This window comes from Dendrobates tinctorius, unplaced genomic scaffold, assembly GCF_039654945.1.
Source record: "Dendrobates tinctorius isolate UK_male_01 unplaced genomic scaffold, ASM3965494v1 ptg000003l, whole genome shotgun sequence".
In the NCBI taxonomy this organism is placed as follows: domain Eukaryota; kingdom Metazoa; phylum Chordata; class Amphibia; order Anura; family Dendrobatidae; genus Dendrobates; species Dendrobates tinctorius.
In genome coordinates this window covers 9472139-9492500 of record NW_027361671.1, presented here as the reverse complement: position 1 = coordinate 9492500, position 20362 = coordinate 9472139, and the positions used below count along the sequence as shown (strand labels likewise).

The 20362-nt window shown below is 43.5% G+C and overlaps 1 protein-coding gene across 1 annotated transcript in view; it reads left to right on the top strand.

Moving 5' to 3' along the window:
* Positions 1 to 20362, top strand: part of EDIL3 (EGF like repeats and discoidin domains 3) — a 1247867-nt gene that overhangs the window by 774922 nt on the left and 452583 nt on the right. Inside the window, exon 5 of the mRNA XM_073583835.1 lies at positions 4802 to 4983. Coding sequence (XP_073439936.1) covers positions 4802 to 4983 — 182 coding nt within the window. The remainder of the gene's footprint in view (positions 1 to 4801; positions 4984 to 20362) is intronic.

The following is a 20362-nucleotide window of genomic DNA, read 5'->3' as shown; positions in this document are numbered from 1 at the left end:
GATTTTATCACAATGAAATAGCACTCAACTGAATAAGAGACCAGATAACAGCTATCTAACGTATGTTACCAGCTAAAAGAGGTAACCACACGTTGAAATTACTCTTCAGAAAAAGCTGTCAAATGTAGAGATGGGCGGACACCTGGATGTTCGGGTCCGGCTGATTCGGCCAAACAGTTACAAAAAAATCAGGTTCGGGTACCAGAGCAATACCCGGATCCGAACCCAAACCCAAACCCAATTCACTTGAATGGGGGGCCCGATCATCCAGTGTTTGCTGCGCTATAATGTGCATGACAGCATGGCAAACACTGCTTGTGATTGGCGGTGAAATCATCGCCGCCGGTCAGAGAGCCACGGTTCTCACACTGTGAAAAGACAGTGGGAGCACTCTGCTGAGATCAGAGGTATAAAGTTTTCCTTCGGTCACTGGAGTCAGCTGATGGGACTACAGCTCCCATCATCTGATGCCTTCTACCCCTAATTACAGTGAGAGCAGGAGCGGCGGATGGGAGTTTTCATTAGCCAATCCTGCACTGTAAATAAAATATTAACGCTCACGGTGCTAGCGGGGATGTCACCAAGGTCATAGCAGTCCAGCAAGGCTGGGAACAGAGGCTTTCTCATACCTATTCCTGCTCCTACACTACAGGACATTTGCAACCACCATGGATCACTTCTGCTTCTATGACTTCTCTTACTTCTCTGCAACCTATTTCTACCTACCACTACTGCTACACTCAACTTTGTCTATCTTCTGTGCCTACTACTACCTTGCAATATCCTAACCGTCCCCCCTTTTTTACCTTCTCTTGCCCTTTCCCCCACTTTTCCACTAATACTATACTACTACTTGTACAACAGTCAGTCCACTACCACTACTCCAATTTTTTCAGAAACCTTTTTCTTCCTACCCCAGTACCTTGTGCTCCTGTCTCCTATGACCAGAGCATTATTCCTTTGACTGCAATTGGGTCGCCCTCCCAGGGCTGTGGGGTACTCGGTACCGGGCCGGTGTCAGGGGGATATGTCACAGCAGCGGTGACCCAGACCGTGGCCCTGGGCGCCCAAGTCAATGGCGGAATGTATATGTAGTGAATGGAATGGAATAGTTCGTGACGCCACCTGTGGTGCTCGGCAAGGGAGGTGTTAAGCCGGCGCTGCAGACAGATCCTCTGGGACAGATGATAGGATGCAGCAGTGATGGTATAGCCCTCCACAGGCAGGGCTGATGTCCCAGGGCAGTGTAGTTGTAATGGTTGTGGAAAGGCACAGGCAGTGTAAAAGATGGTGCCCAGATGTAGCGGTGCTGAATGGGTTGGCACGAGAATGAATGGAGGACACTGAGGCTTGCAGTTCCAAAGCTTTACTCACAGTCTGCGGTACACAAGGGTGCCTGCCTTCGGGCCGTGTCCTCCGGGTCAGAGACTCAGCCAACCTCCAGGCCAGATGGAAAGCTCCTCTCCAACACTCCGCCAACATGTACCTTTCCTGAACGACTCCTCTATTGCGCCTTAAGGTGTGAAGATCCCCAGTACCGTGGTACTCTGGTGTTCCTCCTGTCAGATGTTCCTAACAACTCTACTCGTATGGCAGACAGCTGTAGCCTCTCTCGGGGACCCCTTTCTCCGGAGTCCTGGCTCTCTATTCAATTGCTGTTGTGCCCAAGTCTTAGTTGGGAGTAGTGCATTTACAGCCAACTACTCCACCGGTGTCTGCTGCAGAACCATAAGTGTTCATACAACCTCGGGGACCGGGCCCCGGCATTGCGCTGACAACCTAAAGGCAGGGTTCCTCTTCCTACCCACGTCTCCTCTCTGTCGCCTACTCCTTCGTTCCGTACTGATCCTTCTCTCTCTTATGGAAGCTTAGGTTGCAGTTCTACGTCTTTCTCCTTCTGTTCCTTTCCTATGCCAGCTGGCTCAGATCACTGAGGCAGCTGCAGCACTCCTCCCTCCATCCCTTCTTCCAGGGATCCCTACTCCTCCCAAGTGGCTTCCTTCCTCACTGACCTTCTGTCAGACTGCCCAGTAATCCTACACTTTCCCCCTCTTTTATATATCTCAACTCCACCCACCTCCCAGCACATCCAGTGTTCCATGCAGCGAACCACCAGAAGTGCTCTGCTACTCTCTAAGCACTGAGCTGCAATGTGGTTGCGCAGAACTACCCTGTTGTGTGGGGTGCGAGTGTTGGAGCATGGAAAGGAGTTCCCACCTTACCTGGATGGTGGGGAACTACACCTTAGGAGAAGGTGCAGTACCTCTGCGGCGACTGAGCCGCAAGGGCGCGACACAATCATTTATCTACAGAACCTCCACCCCCTATGTTTATTGTATTATACTTTGCCAGCTCTCTATCACTGCAAAAACTCCGGCAACCTTGACTCTGCATATATTCATTTATATAGTTTATTTAGCACTATACCTGCCTCTTTTTGCCTCCTTACCCACCATTGTGGCGAAATATTGTGTTTAATAAAAACCAGCATTAATCTGAAATTCTTCTTGTGATTGTGGTTGATTCTTTACAGTCTATTTGTGCACATAAGCATAATGCTATTCTTGTCTATTATATGACTTGCATCCTGCATTTTTACACGTTTTCCCCTCTGTATGCTAAATCTTTTATTTTCAAATCATGGAGCACTGTAGGGAGGAGACCAGCTGCAGTGATCTCGGCCATTCTCAGTGCATTACACAAAGCTTAATTCCTGATATTACAAGCTGCAGCAGAATGGAAGAGATTATATAGCAGAGCTGAGCTATTTGGTTGATATTCATCTTTGGGATGAGATAAAAGACTTGTTAGAAAGCTCTCCACAATGTTTCTATTTCACCCTCTGCCTGTTTCATCTCCCTGCTCCTCATTCCTCCTCTCCATCTCCTATAGACTATAATGGGCGATCTATAGACTATAATGTTACCTGACAGAACAGGGAGCAAGAAATCTTATCTGAGCAAGATAGATTTCACAATTTTTTCAAAGTAAATGATAAAATGAGAAGGCAGGGGAGAGGAGAAGTGACAGGTAAGTGGGAAAGGAAGCTGATTTCTCCGATTAGACTAATCTGTACTCCTGGTATCAAAATTGCCTTTGTCTAGAAAAATCAGTGAGTATCATTGGACTAGTAAAGTAGGAATAATACTTATTATGTAACTAGCTTAGCCTGTGCAAAATTTTTGCACATTGGTCATCGGGGGCGCAGGCAATTTCAGCAAAAGCAAGCTGGCCAAATGTAAATGTATTTCATGAGATGATGAACACAGACAGGTATTTATATATGTAGATTGGTAATACAATAAATTATTTTGATAAGTAGAGGCCAAAAAATGTTTTCCGGTTGAGGTGCCACCTGCAGGTCATTGTGTCTTTCTGCAGGTTTATGAAAATGAAATTTTAAACTGTATTTAGTGATAAAATAATGAAAATAATTATTAAAGGGAATCTGTCACCCTTTTTTTGCCCTATTAGCTGCTGGCAAAGACATCGGGTGCTTATCTACAGCATTCTGTAATGCTGTAGATAAGCCCCCGATGTAACCTGAAAGAGAAGAAAAACAAGTTAGATTATACTCACCGAGGTGGGCGGTCCGGTCCGATGGGTGTTGCGGTCCGGTCCGACGCCTACCTTCATCATGCGATGACGTCCTCTTCTCCCATCCTGAAATGGCTCCGGCGCAGGCGCATTGCTCTGCCCTGTTGAGGGCAGAGCAGAATTCTGCAGTGCGCAGGTGCCAGACCTCTCCCGACGCCTGCGGACTGCAGGACTCAACAGGGCAGAGCAGTGCACTTGCGCTGGAGCGGTCCGGTCCGATGGGTGTTGCGGTCCGGTCCGACGCCTACCTTCATCATGCGATGACGTCCTCTTCTCCCATCCTGAAATGGCTCCGGCGCAGGCGCATTGCTCTGCCCTGTTGAGGGCAGAGCAGAATTCTGCAGTGCGCAGGTGCCAGACCTCTCCCGACGCCTGCGGACTGCAGGACTCAACAGGGCAGAGCAGTGCACTTGCGCTGGAGCCATTACAGGACGGGAGAAGAGGACGTCATCGCATGAAAAAGGGAGGCGCTGGACGGGACGGCGACACCCATCAGACTGGACCGCCCACCTCCGTGAGTATAATATAACTCGTTTTTCTTCTCTTTCAGGTTACATTGGAGGCTTATCTACAGCATTACAGAATGCTGTAAATAAGCCCCCGATGTCTATGCCGGCAGCTGAAAGGCCAAAAAAAGGGTGACAGATTCCCTTTAAGTAATAATTCTTAATAATCATCTTTCAGTATGAACTGTGCAGTCTATGATGCTATTATAAGTGTCATCCTTGCCTCTTTGTCATTGGAGGAGCACAGCATCTATGAATCTGACATGATCAGATTTCTTGATCTAGTGATCTCATGTGCAGCACCCCATCTCATGTGCGGCACCATGGAATCAATGGTGCTACAGTATATAAATAATAATAATAGCAATAATAATAATAATAAAAGCATTCTCCAGCAATGTTGTCGAGTGTCTGTGCAGTTATTACAAGCTCAGTAGGAAAAGCTTGTAAGTACTGTGCATGTTCGGCCACTTCTTCTACACAGCAGCTCTGGCCAATATTTTAGGCAGCAAACTGCAAACAATAAAAACTAAAAAGTAATTTTAATAACAAGAATTTGAATGTTTTTACAAAGCACTTTCCAATTATATCCAACTTTTAGGATAATAATCCCTTAGTAATTCATACTAATCAATCAAGTACATAACAAATAATTAGGCATACATGTATAATTGATGTCTTACCTTTTCTATTACCAGGATGCTCTGGACCGCTTGGGATAGAAGGAGGGATTATCTCTAACCAGCAAATAACGGCATCCTCAACTCACAGAGCTCTTTTTGGATTACAAAAGTGGTACCCATATTTTGCAAGACTAAATAAAAAGGGTCTAGTAAATGCCTGGACTTCAGCTGAAAATGACCGGTGGCCTTGGATTCAGGTAAGACATTCTTATTTATTGCAACAGTCACCAAATTGATCGCGTTGAGATGAATGGCTTGCTTTCAGTCTATGACCCATTGGACATGTCAGCTCTTATCTGTGAACAGTCTACGGAATTATAAATCACTCTATTGCTATTAGGTATTAGTTGTGGGAAGTGCTTTATGTTATCCTCCGTCTTCATTTCATCGTATATTCCTTATATACACAGGTTTCTTTCTCCATTCCACTATTGAATAAATCATAATCTGTTACTTTGTCTCTTTTCTCTGTCTCTCTATATTAGTGATACCATTGTTCCCACTGTTTCTACCATCTGCTTGTTTAAATTGCAGCATTTACAACTACTGCGCTTCAATTTCGGTTCTCTTTTGATCGTGAGGAATTCCTTTTGTGAGTCGGTGACAATGATATGTGAAACTCCCGTCTTCTTTGCTGATTGTTCCTTCTCCACATCTCCTAGACTTATGTCTACCTGTTTAATCGCCAGTTTAATGTCTAACTGTTAGCTGACTGGCATGTCTATTCCTTCTTTCTCCCTGCACCATTTTTCTGGAATCTAGGGATACATTGTCATTGCTGAGCCAATAAGTTTTGCTAACTGCCCAAGGACAATTAGGTGAGATTGCCCTATAAAGTTGTATCTGCATCCACCTTTTAGTCTATGAAATTTGCCCGAGATGGAAAAGGAACTACTAGAAAATTTCCAACTTTTGGAGATTGTTTGCAGTGAAATTTTCGAAAGCGGTGGTGCAGAAATGATTGGAACACAAGCCACACCACTTATATAACACACTTCTATTTTGATAGACCATGGCCCTTTTACAAATCACACCCCCTTAGAAGGCCCAGGAGGCTTTTGTGGCCCTAACAAGAAGGTCTCCCAATTTTCTCGGTGCATTGACAAGTATGATTTCATTACAAATCGTGAGTGAAAATTTATTGCACCCAGGGTCTCCCCTTCATTGCATTTTACCTTTATGGCTTTGAAGAGAGAGTAAAATCGATCCTGCACCCATAACAGAAGGGACATCACTTTTTTGTCAATGCTATTTTTTTTATAAGAATGTACATATTTTCAAACTAATGAAGACATGATTGCTTAGCAACATCCATATGACATTCAGGTGACAAGAATTTCTGTTTTTAGGAAACAGATATTTCTATCGTATGGGGATTTATTCTGCATCTTCTTTCCTTGATTCAGTGAATACTTAAAAATACAATAAAAAAACCAGTATAAAAGCCAATGAGAAAAATACATTTCTGCTGAACTCACAATCTAATTGAGGAATATGTCAGACAAGATATACTGCTATAAACAAGAATGTGGCATTATATATTGTATGTGTGCACCTGTGAGATTTGGGGAGAAAATTGAGTTATTTGTAACACTGCAATTAGAGATGATTGAATCAAATTGATGCAAATGTGCAGGTCGCCGTGAATTCAATCAATCTGCAATTTGATTTGCACAAATCACAAAGTGCCTTTTTACACATTGTACAAGATTGCATCAATTATAGAAAGCTGACATAACCTCAGGCCCGACCACCCAGGCTTCCCCATACTGCGACGCAGATATCATATCATATGGTATAGCGCAGACAATCAGGAGCAAAATATTCTAGGCAGGAAAGGCAGCAGCCATTTTAGGGTGATTTTAGGATAGTGAAAGAATGCGAAAGCTCAAAGCTCAATAATAGAAATAGGAAGAGAAAGACACAGAATATTGGACAAATACTTCAGATAGCAATGTGTTGTATAACTGCAACAGTGAAGAAGATGAGAGTAGTTGTCTGGTGTTAATACAGAAGTTCACTTGATAGACACATAGAGATATACAAGAGGTGCCATCAGCAGTGCCAGTGTGATTGATCAATGATATAGTGTATGCGTAGCTAGCATCCGTTGTTACACATTTGACTTACGGCTCATTGTTAATGCATTAGAAAGCACATTCAAGACAGGACAATATTTTTTACAGAAAAAACTGAAATCAGTGTCAGACTGTATGCTTGCAAGTCACAGGTGACAGATCTAAGTTTTTGTACGCATTGTGCAATTGTTTTTGTAAGCAGCGTAATAACTATTTTTAACCCCTTCCTGACATCTGACATACTATCCCATCCATGGGACCCTGGCCCCTATGCCCATAGACGGGATAGTACGTCATAGCGATCAGCGGCGCTCACGAGGGGAGTACCGCTGATTGCAGCCGGGTGTCAGCTGATTATCACAGCTGACACCCGGCACTATGTGTCAGGGGCGGTCGCGGACCGCCCCCGGCACGTTAACCCCTGGCACACCGATCAAACACGATTGCAGTGTACCGGGGGGTTAGGGAAGCATCAGCTGGGAGGGTGTGCAGCGCTGCTGCGGGGGGCCTCCTTCCCTGCAGGTCCCCGGATCCAATATGGTGGCGGGGACCTTCGGGGGCCTGCAGGGAGGCGGCTTCCTCACTGCCTACAGAGCGCAGGCATGAGGAAGCCTCCTGCAGTGCCTGTATCAGATCGCTTTTGTTCTTTTTCATACAACGTGACTGTCAGGAACACCGCACTGCACCTGCTCACTGAGCCAGTACGCATGTCCTGAGTACAAAACTGTGCACAAAGATACCTGTGGAATGGGGCAGCAGTGGTGACGATGCATGCTCCAGGCTCACAGGACCTGAAGCATGTGACTGCTGAGGGCGTGGTCTAAACTCCAGAGAGCTAGGAGCTGAGGAAAACTCCAAGAAAGGTAACTACAGGACAATGTTACCAAGGGGCATAGACAGAGACAGAAACCAGATCAAGCCAGGGTCAAAGCACAAGATAGCACGACAGTACCAAAGGGTTTGGGCAGAATGGATAGTCAGGATGTAGCAATAGATCAGAAAACCAGAACGGGCAATAGACGGTACAATAGGAACAAACTGTAACGGAGTAACGAAAGCCAAGCCTTGAGGTTAGAACCAGAAAAGACAATAATACCAAAATGAGAGATGGAGTACAGAGTGAGGGGACAGACCGGGTCATACACGGGAAGCAAACAGCAATGCAGTGCACACACACACCAGGGGGGTCAGACACACAATCAGAACAACAGTATAGCTGACAAAGAACCCTGGTAAAGAGTGAGTATAAATACCCCTCCCAGATCCAGAAAGAGGCCACGTACACTTTACCCTATGAGTGCAGGGCAAGAACACTGTCCAAACCATGACAGTGACTTTCTGTTTCTACATAGAGCTTAGAAGGATTCAGCTAGTCAGGTTTTAATCTTGTGATGTCATAGACCTATTGGAACATTTTTGTGCACATTATTTATGTGCTATGTCATCATTGTGCATCATTGTTACAGTCTGACATCACTCTGTGCATTAGTCCTGTAACTATAAGTTAATCAAAAGATCTGGGTAAAAAACTCCATGGTTTAATATTTGGCTCTTGGAAGAGTATTCTAATACTGCAAATGATAAAAATAACATGAGTCCCTGTAAAAAAATGAAAAAAGAAAACAATGGGCTAAAGGTCTAGTTAGAAAGTGTCAGTATAAGGATGACTGTGCTTTTTAATTTAAAGAAAAGACTAATGTTTTATTTTTCCTGAATATTTTTAGTAAAAGGTTTTCATTGTAAAACATTCATGTTAGAATTTAAATAAGTACACGTATACAGTCAGCCTATTACTTGAATCTAAACTTTCCATATGTATATGTATGGTTAGTTCAGCAGAACATGCCTCAGGTCTTACATGTCAGGTCTGATTTCCTTCACAGAAGCTGAAACTTAGCAATAAAAGTCAAGATAAGCTGAAACCTCAGCAGAACCATATCTATTTTATTACTGCTGTGGGGCAATATGATAAATCGAATTGAAATCATGTCTTGTTGAACATTTCTGGATTTCAAAACTTTTTATCATATTACATGCAGAAGAATGAAAGGACTTCTAAATTGGCTTGTCAGTTTAGGGTTGAATCCCACTGCTGCCCTGCGAAGAACATACATGAGGATATTTAATATGAGATAGAAAACAATAATGAGAAACTTCTTCTTCCTCAATATTATTATTGCATTATTTAATGTTTTCTATAAGCTCCATATCTTTATCCTTCTTTCCACATTGTACATCTGTAAAAGCTTTAGTGGGCTTTCAATATCTTTGTATATGATGTAAAATGTTCCCACCAAAGCTTCAAATCAATCCACCAAAACAGCAAGTCACCACTCACGCCCATAATCTGTTAACAGAAAAATAGGGGGCTTCCATATTACTTGTAGCACAAAGGCTCTAGAAAAGTGATAAATGGCTCCCTGCCCCCAAAAGAAATTCAGCAAATCCTGTACGCCCAAATCCAAATGCCCTTCTGAGCCTAAGTATGCCTAAACCACATTAATTGTCCACACGTTTGGCATTTTCGTAGCGATGAGAGTCAACCTAATTTAAGGGTACGTGTCTCCAGAAACTTTATACCTCCGGTCACAGCTGAGCGCTAATACTGTCTCTTGACAGCATGGGAACCGTGGCTATCTGACCAGTGGTGATGATTTCCCCGCTGATCAGAAGCAGTGTTTGCCTCGCTGTCATGCACAGGACAGAGTGGCAAACACTGGATGTTCAGGCCCTCCATTCAAGTGAATGGGGACCCAAACATTCAGGTATACGCCCATCTCTATTTGTGACTTGATAAAAACACCATTAGAAAACAAGGGATTATTAGTGAAAGCAAAGTTGGATACTTTTTTAGAACATTTTTGGTGTATCTATCTATAAATATTTATTTAGTGTTCTTATAAGGTGGAGGCTTAAATTTGAATATCTTCTAATATGTCTTTGAGACATGTCATAAGACATCATCTGATGATGCAACTTAGCTTATCTGGGCTCTCATCTTGCCTGGTATCCCATAAAGGTGCCTAGTCTTCCTAATTTATGCTGTGGTTGATGCACCCTTTTTGACTTGCTGCCTATAAATGTTGTGCTCATCTATATATAACAGTGCTTTTTTTTTACAATTACAAGACACAGCGGAAATGTAAATATGAAAAAAACTATTTCCCGTTATTTGATGTTACTGTAGATATAATTAATAAAAAAAGATAATCATAATACTAAAAAAAAAGTTTCTGCTAGCCTCATCCATAGAAATAGTCTGCCCGCTCTGTCCAAAATTGTACATATTTTAGAATAAAACGACCATTTAAAGCCGTTACATTTCCATAAGTTTAACTCAAAAATTTTAAAATGAAACATGCTTGCAAATCATACAACTATTTGTATTCTACTTTTATCTGTGCTAAATATGCAAATATAAAGCTTCAAATAGCAAAAATAAATAAACAAATATAGCTATTAACCCCTCAACGACCAGAGGTATTTTTGGTTTGGCATTTTCATTTTTTTCTCCTCTTCTTTCCAGAGCCAGAACTTTTTTATTTTTTGGTCAAAATGGAGATGTGAGGGCTTGTTTTTTGCAGGACAAGTTGTATATTTGAACGATACCATTGGTTTTACCAAGTCATGTACTCAAAATTCTAACTGCGGTGAAATTGCAAAAAAAGTGCAATCCAACACTTGTGTTTTGTTTTGCTTTTTTTTTTTTACTAGGTTCACTAAATGCTAAAACTGACCTGCAATTATGATTCTCCAGGTCATTATGAGTTCATAGACATCAAACATGTCTAGGTTCTTGTTTATAAAAGTGGTGAAAAAAATTCCAAACTTTAATTTAAAAAAAAGTGCGCCATTTTCCAATACCGGTTGCGTCTCCATTTTTCATGATCTCGGGTTGGGTGAGGGCTTATTTTTTGTGTGCCGAGCTAACGTTTTTAATGATACCATTTTGGTGCAGAAACGATCTTTTGATCACCTGTTATTACATTTTGATGCAATGTCACGGTGACCAAAAAAACGTAATTCTGGCGTTTTGATGTTTTTCTCGCTACGCCGTTTAATGATCTGGTTAATCTTTTTTTACTGATAGATCAGATGATTCTGAACGCAGTGATACCACATATGTGTATGTTTGATTTTTTCATCGTTTATTCTGAATGAGGGAAAAGGGGGGTGATTTGAACTTTTATATTTTTTATTTTTTTATATTTTTAAAAACTTTTTTTTTTCACTTTTGGCATGCTTCAATAGTCTCCATGGGAGAGTAGAAGCTGCCATAACCTGATCAGTTCTGCTACATAGAAGTGATGATCAAATCACCTGTATGTGTCAGAATACCTCACTTGCTATGAGTGCCAACCACTGGGCTGTGCTCATAGTAATCCAGCAGTGCCAACCATAGAGGACTGTAGGAGACGTCTGGTTGTCATGCTTACCTATCCATGACTCGCGATCACTTGACGGAGGTCACCAATGGGCGGATTTCCAGTACGTTTGCCAGAAGCGCATGTTAAATGCCGCTGTCATTTGACAGTGGCATTTATTGGGTTAATAGACACAGGTGGATCGCGATTCCATCCGCAGCTGTTCTAGGCACATGTAAGCTGTTCAAAATAGCTGACATGTGGCGGGAAAGATGTGGGCTCACCGCTGGAGCCGACATCAAAGGGAAGGAGTCTGACATCGGCGAAAATTTACCCCAGATAATAATAATAATAATAATCTTTATTTATATAGCGCCAACATATTCCGCAGCGCTTTACAGTTTAACAGTTTCAAAACACAAGTCATAAGTAACAACGCTAACAATACAATAATTAAAGCAAAATAAGACGAAATAAGACGACCCTGCTCGTGAGAGCGTACAATCTACAATGAGGTGAGGGAGATACAGAGTACAGGTGTGTATTTACAATGGTGTATTTACAATGAAGGTCCAACCATCTTGCAGGAGTGAAGGATGGATGGAGATAGTGAATGGGCTACGCACGCACACTTACACAGAGAATGACTTTGATTAGTGAATGTGATAGGCCGCTCTGAACAGGTGTGTTTTGAGGGAGCGCCTAAAACTATGCAAATTGTGGATAGTCCTGATTTCTTGGGGTAGAGCATTCCAGAGGATAGGAGCAGCACGGGAGAAGTCTTGGAGTCGGGAGTGGGAGGTACGGATTAGTGCAGAGGTTAGTCGAAAGTCGTTTGCAGAGCGCAGCGATCGGCTAGGCCGATAGACAGAAATGAGAGAAGAGATGTAAGGGGGTGCCGCACTGTGGAGAGCTTTGTGGGTGAGAACAAGTACTTTGAATTGGATCCTATAATGAATGGGCAGCCAATGTAAGGACTGGCGAAGAGCGGACGCGTCCGAGTACCGATTACCCAGATGGACGATCCTGGCTGCTGCATTGAGTATGGACTGGAGAGGGGATAGCCGAGTGACGGGGAGGCCAATTAATAGAGCGTTGCAGTAATCCAGGCGAGAGTGGATCAATGCAACAGTGAGGGTTTTTGTTGTTTCCATAGTGAGAAAAGGGCGGATTCTAGAGATGTTCTTTAGGTGTAAGCGGCAAGAGCGGGCAAGGGATTGTATATGGGATGTAAAGGAGAGATTGGTGTCAAATATAACACCCAGACAGCGCACCTGCTGCCGGGGCGTTATTGTGGTACCACCCACGGAGAAGGAAATGTCAGATTTAGGGAGGTTAGTATACGGCGGGAGCAGAAGAAGTTCAGTTTTGGAGAGGTTGAGTTTCAGATAGAGAGCGGACATGATATTGGAGACTGCGGACAGACAGTCACTGGCGTTCTGTAGTACAGTGGGGGTAAGGTCGGGGGAAGACGTGTATAGTTGTGTGTCATCAGCATAAAGATGGTACTGAAAGCCAAATCTGCTGATGGTCTGTCCAATTGGGGCCGTGTAGAGAGAGAAAAGAAGGGGGCCAAGGACTGAGCCCTGAGGTACCCCGACAGCAAGAGGAAGAGGAGATGACGTGGAGCCAGAGAACAAAACACTGAAGGAGCGGTCAGAGAGATAGGAAGAGAACCAGGAGAGTGCAGTGTCCTTAATGCCTAGTGACTGGAGCCTAGAGAGTAGGAGATGGTGGTCAACAGTATCGAAAGCTGCAGATAGGTCAAGAAGAATGAGCAGAGAGTGGTCACCGTTACGTTTTGCTGTCAGAAGGTCATTGGTCACTTTGATGAGTGCAGTTTCAGTCGAATGTAGGGGGCGGAAGCCGGACTGTGAAGGGTCTAGAAGGGAGTGAATGGAGAGGTAACGGGTAAGGCGGGAGTAAACTAGGCGTTCCAAAAGTTTAGAGATGAAGGGGAGATTGGAGACTGGTCTGTAGTTGTTTGTGCAGGATGGGTCGAGAGCAGGTTTCTTTAGTAGTGGAGTAACGATGGCGTGTTTGAAGGAGGATGGGAAAATGCCCGAGGAGAGGGAGAGATTAAAGATTGTAGTTAGGTGGGTTGTGACGACTGGAGAGAGAGACTGGAGGAGATGTGAGGGAATGGGGTCGGTAGTGCATGTAGTCAGACGAGAAGAAGAGAGGAGTCTGGAGACTTCTTCTTCTGTTATGGGATCAAATGTGGAGAGTGAGCCATGGGAGATGTAGGAAGGGATGGGAGTCACAGCACTTGGTGGTTGGGAGCAGATTTCTTGACGGATATTATCTATTTTTTCTGTAAAGTGGGAGGCCAGGTCATCAGCACAAATGTCTGTGATAGGGGCTTGTGCTTTTGGCCTGAGGAGGGAGTGAAAAGTGTCAAAAAGTTTCTTGGGGTTGTTGGCTAGTGAGGAGATCAGGGTGGTGAAGTAGGTCTGTTTGGCAAGGTGAAGGGCAGCGTTATAGGTTCTTAACATAAATTTGAAGTGGATGAAGTCTTCTGGTGTGCGGGTTTTTCTCCATAGGCGTTCAGCACTCCTGGAGCATCGCTGGAGAAGTTGAGTTTGCGATGTGAGCCAGGGCTCTTTTACTCTGTGTTTGGAGGTTCTGAGGGTGAGGGGAGCTACTTGGTCAAGGGTGCTTCTAAGAGTGTCATTGTAGTGATGAACAGCCAGATTAGGACAGGAAAGAGAGGAGATTGGGGACAGAGATGAGTGTAGGGAATCTGAAAGTGTCTGAGGGTTAATAGCTTGTAGATTTCTGACTGTGTGGTAGGTAGGAATGAGCTGGGGTGGGCGAGGATTTGTGAGCGTGAAGGAGAGAATGTTGTGGTCAGAGAGTGGAAGCGGTGAGTTGTTTAGGTGGGAGATTGAACAGAGCTGGCAGAAGACCAGATCAAGGGTGTTACCGTCCTTATGTGTCTCAGAGGTTGAAAGCTGTGAGAGGCCTAGAGAGGTGGTTAGTGATAGAAGCTGGGATGCAGATGTGGAATTAGGGCTGTTAATGGGGATGTTGAAGTCTCCCAGGATGAGGGTTGGTAGTTCTGAGGACATGAAGTGTGGCAGCCAGGCTGAAAAGTGGTCAAGGAAGAGGGTGGGTGAGCCTGGGGGCCAGTATATGACCGCTACCCTGAGGGAGAGGGGATGGAAGAGCCTGATGGTGTGGACCTCAAAAGAAGGGAATAAGAGTGATGGGACTGGGGGGATGACCTGGAAAGTGCATTGTGGGGACAGGAGTATGCCAACTCCACCACCAGGTCTGTTTGTGGGTCTCGGGGAGTGAGAGAATTGTAAGCCACCGTAGGAAATGGCAGCAGGAGAGACAGTGTCAGAATCCTGAATCCAGGTTTCAGTGAGGGCCAACAGATTAAGAGAGTTGTTCAGAAAGTAGTTGTGTAGGAAAGGAAGCTTGTTACAAGCAGACCGTGGATTCCAGAGGGCACAATTAAAAGATTGAGATGAGGGAGTGCAAGTAATGTTAATCAGATTATTGTGGTTTCGATATGAGGTAGGGTAGGGGTCGAGGTTGGGGGATGGTGGACCAGGGTTGGGGGAGATGTCCCCTGAAATCAGTAGGAGAAGGAAGATAAAGAGCCAATAGTTGTTGGAATTGTAAGTAGTTTTTTTCTGCGATGTGTTTGGGCAAGATGGGCTGAGGTTTCTCAGGAAGGTGAGGAGTGTGTGGGAGCTGTACATGGGAGAGGGAAGTATAGAGGGGCTGATGTGTATGAGTCGTGATGGAGGGGGGATAGGGTAATGAATGTGGATGGCAAGGGAACACAGGAGGATAAAAATAAAGCACATGGTTAAAGGGGAAGGCAAGGTGTGGGTTACCTGACTCCTGCCCTGACTAACTGCCATGTATAACTGCCGTTTTGCTGGATGCTTATCTTCTGTGATGCTTTGCTTATGGGATGCTTGCGTGCTGTACCCCACACTGCGTGCTTCCCCTTAGCAACTACTACATATATAGGCCACACTACAGGGTCAGGAGAGAGGGATTGTGGGAGCTGGTTGGGTATAATTTGGCAGCTGGGGCCAGCACACCAGGGGATGGTTAGATGATCAAAGGCACTAGACCAAGATGTGGCAAAATGCTATAGCACCTCCCACCTGATAAGATCTAGAAAGGCCCCAGTCACAGATCTAAAGCAGTAAGTATTACATACAGTGCAACAAATGAATTATACCAAAGCTTTAGCAAGCACATTTAAATATGCAGCAAAATGGTCAAGCAGCAGAAGTATGGAGTTGTACCATTTGGATATATTACAGCAGAGAAATAGAGGCAGCAGAGGTGGGAAGTTGTGTCATTCAGGCTGCTTGCTGGCAGTGAATGGAGTAAATACATGCAGGGTGGCTCAGTTGATTACCATTTGGATATATTACAGCAGAGAAATAGAGGCAGCAGAGGTGGGAAGTTGTATCATTCAGGCTGCTTGCTGGCAGTGAATGGAGTAAATACATGCAGGGTGGCTCAGTTGATTACCATTTGGATATATTACAGCAGAGAAATAGAGGCAGCAGAGGTGGGAAGTTGTATCATTCAGGCTGCTTGCTGGCAGTGAATGGAGTAAATACATGCAGGGTGGCTCAGTTGATTACCATTTGGATATATTACAGCAGAGAAATAGAGGCAGCAGAGGTGGGAAGTTGTATCATTCAGGCTGCTTGCTGGCAGTGAATGGAGTAAATACATGCAGGGTGGCTCAGTTGATTACCATTTGGATATATTACAGCAGAGAAATAGAGGCAGCAGAGGTGGGAAGTTGTATCATTCAGGCTGCTTGCTGGCAGTGAATGGAGTAAATACATGCAGGGTGGCTCAGTTGATTACCATTTGGATATATTACAGCAGAGAAATAGAGGCAGCAGAGGTGGGAAGTTGTATCATTCAGGCTGCTTGCTGGCAGTGAATGGAGTAAATACATGCAGGGTGGCTCAGTTGATTACCATTTGGATATATTACAGCAGAGAAATAGAGGCAGCAGAGGTGGGAAGTTGTATCATTCAGGCTGCTTGCTGGCAGTGAATGGAGTAAATACATGCAGGGTGGCTCAGTTGATTACCATTTGGATATATTACAGCAGAGAAATAGAGGCAGCAGAGGTGGGAAGTTGTATCATTCAGGCTGCTTGCTGGCAGTGAATGGAGTAAATACATGCAGGGTGGCTCAGTTGATTACCTGTGTGAAGAGAGAGAAGATGAATGTTAATTCCATGCCATGTAGAACTGCCGTTTTGCTGGATGCTTATCTTCTGTGATGCTTTGCTTATGGGATGCTTGCGTGCTGTACCCTACACTGCGTCAACAGATGTCGGAAAGGGGTTAAACTTTGGCCGACCATTTGTATGTTATAATAGCTTAAAGGGAATTTGTCAGCAGGGTTTTGCTATGTAATCTGAGGAGAGTATAACGAAGGAGTTAAACACAAATTTCAACGATATGCCACATGTCAACCTGTGTGCTGTGGTTTACTTGCAATTAAGGTTTTATCACCTGGTGATTATTATTGCATGGACTACAGAAGCTACAGCAATGCGTGCTTTGTAGTCCAACTCCGCCTTCTCCTGGGATGAGCAGCTCACTGTCTACAGACTTTTTACATACAGAGCCTGGTGTGGGCTGGGTTAGCTTTCTGAGCTCTGCTGCACTGCTAAATCTAAGTCCTCTGATTGAGTCAGAATGGCTGAATCCAGTAAGCTAAGTGATACATTGTTGGATTCAGGGTCTCTTGCCCACATCATGCTTCACTCAGATGATATAGCAAAAAACTGCTGACATTTCTTTTAATTTTGGAGTGGTTAATTACATTACAGAAATGCTCATATGTCCACTGATGATTTCAGTATGTTAAATGTGACATTATGGTTTATAGGTTTTTTATGTTTATTATTTGAGCATTTGCGATCTTATGTGTACAATTCATAGCTAAATAAAGAGCTGCTCCGCATAGAAATTGTGGTTGTCAAACATATCATTGATCCTTGTGACAGCTCGTCAAGCATTTCCCATACATGAGATATACTGCTATGAGCACATTAGGCATGAATAATACTGTATATATTACAATGTTATTATATGTTTGCAATACATACAGTATGTATAATATAATGCCGCTGGAGAAATGTAGGCTAACATGAGGAATGAAATAATATTCATGAAAATTCAGTATCTTTCTCTCTTAACTACCATTTCGCTGTTATTTCTCATTGACCCATGAAATGTGAACTTTAGCTCAATGCCTATCATCAGTGTGGGGCCTAATGGTGCAGTCATTGGAATTGCATGTTTGTTGCAAAGATGATAAAGATTCAAGCCAGGGTTTATCAGAATCTGTATGCTCTCTGATCCATTTGTAGACATCACTTTTCAGCTACAGTTTTCTTCCATTCTCTAAAAATGGATAAGTTACTAATATTTTTACTAAATGGACCGTCGTTCCTTGCAGATCAATAATAAAATTAATAACTCACCTTGCAGATAATCATATTGTATAACTTTTTTCCAGAGTAATGCTACTAAAATATAAGAAGATAGTCTAACACAATATTCCTTCTACGTTCTGAATGTTTGAAGTTGACACTGTATTAAGTTTGAGAAAATTTTGATAGTCCTTAAACTGGTTGTCCAGAACTAAAATTTATTTTACTCCTAATGCTAATCCATTTAATGCCATAATCTAATCTATTTTCTAAAATACTTAAAAGTCCTTAACATACCTTCCCTATAGTATCCAACCACTTTATTTTTTTTACTACTTCCTCTTTGATGACACTTCTTTTCAGAATCCTAGTACATGCTGAAATAGTCAAACGAATCATCATGAGGGAGACAGAGGCTGCCATCACTAATGGATTCTCTGCCCCCACCCTGAAGCATCATCAATGACCTCCATTTCAAGGGTTGGGCTATACGCTGCTCTACTGAGCATACGTTCGTTGTCAATTTTGACTTATGCTCAGTAAATTTTTATCACTGTTTGATGTGCACAGTGACAGTGCACTCACAGATTCTGATGACAACGAACAGGCAAGAGAGCGCACTGTCAGTGCAAGTAGTAAGAATACCTGGTGAAGAAAAAGCAGAGACCAGCTTAATCTCTGCAAGAATTGACAACTAACACATGCTCAGTAGAGCAGGGACGAGCTCAATACCTAAAAAATTGATGACGCTTTGTTTCAGGGAGGGGGCAGAGGCTGCAGTAGTGACCGCAGCCTCTATCCCATGATAAATTGTTTGACTATTACAGCATGCATTGGGATTCTCAAGCAAAGCATCATCAAAGAGGAACTAGTAAAAAAAAGACGATAGCGTAATGAGGTAGGGAATTTTTAATTGAACTTTATTAGAAAAGAGACTAAATTATGACATTAAATACCAGTAGATATGCACTTAGGAGTAAAATAAATTTTAGTTCTAGACAATTCCTCTAAATTAGTTTTCACCTAAGGTCTTTCCACTTTATGTACCCTATTTGATCACTTTTTAGCAACAGTGAGGGACCACTAGCAGATAGCAGTTTTCTCTCTGGCAAATGTACATACAATGCATGGACAGTCATTCACGTAAAATGGTCAGCATGTAATGCCACATTTACCTTTTGGTGCCCACTATTGCAAAAATGTAACATTTTTCTTTCTTCCTGTCATCATAAGGACCTTTCAACATTTTTTGGCATAGTTGCTTTTCTTAATTAAAATACTCAAAATATGTTTTGTGCTTGGAATTTTAGCGTCCTTTCAAGCTTCAAGATCTGCATTTCTGCATTTGATGAATGATCACATCATGCAAGTACTCGTGTCCTTTTCTAAACACATTCCGATTAGTCCAAGAGAAATGACATGCTTATAAAACCTGGGAAACATAGAGACTCACAATAAAGTCAGCAAATGATTGCATGACTAACATCAATTTTAGGTACTGGGTACAAATAGATTAGAAGCCATACACAGTTTTTCCTATTTACGGAAGAAGAAAAGTACATAGTAGAGGTCCATATAGAGTGCTCCTGATTGCATCAATAAAATGCCCAAATGTGCAGAGATGGAGAAAAGATTCAATAAGGAAAAAAGCCATTACATCTGCTATTTCACAGACAACTCAGGGACCATTTTATGTAGCATATATGGCACATGTTGACTCACCAATAAAACTTACATTTTAACCATATATCCAATTGAATGTCAAATGTCATACTACAGTAAGGTCTGGTGTACAGTCTTGGCATGAATCCTTTTCTGGTTTCCACTCATTTATAAAATCACCATGATATCAGAGTCCCTGGCCGCCAATCAACCTACAGCGTATGGTATATCAAGTGTCTCCAAGATGGTGTAGATGCCTGATTATCGTGTGCTATCCTTGCGGTATTCTGGCCACATTGTAGGGGTCCCCCTTACAACTTCCTTCTGTACTCAGTCCTGTACTGCGTCCTGTACTCCATCTTGTGCTCCTCACTCAGCCCTGTACTCCGTCTTGTACTACGTACCCTGTCCTGTACTCTGTACTCAACCCTGTACTCCATCTTGTACTCCGTACTCCGTCTTGTACTCCGTACCCCATCCTGTACTCTGTACTCAGCCCTGTACTCCGTCTTGTACTCCATACTCCGTCCTGTACTCAGTACCCTGTCCTATACTCCGTACTATGCCCTGTGTTCCTGATCCGTCCTGTATCTCCTGTCCTTCCTGTGCTCTGGTCCCCTCAGTTGTTCTCTGGTCCTTTGAGTCGCCCCTCTTGGTTCTAGCTGTCACAGTATCTGTCTCCCGAGGGTCTGCCCCTAACGGTCCCTGTATAGGGGTCAGCTCCACCTGGCGCGCTCGCCCCCGGGAGCTCCAGTTCCGCGATCCAGAGGATCCACTCTCGGACGTTTCCTTCCTTGGTCGTCACAGCATAATCAGGCCATGGACCCCGCTAGCGCCTCGGTGGCCACGCAGAAAGAATTGCTCTTTTTGTGGGAGAACCAGACTAGAATAATATCCTTCATGAAGTCCATGGACACCCTGCTTTCCGCCTTACAAACTGTGGACCCTGGGAGCGCCCCGTTGCTAGCTGGGCTATAGCAGGAGCTTGCGCAGCAGCGTGATGCCCAGTCCCACATTCTGAGTTACATGG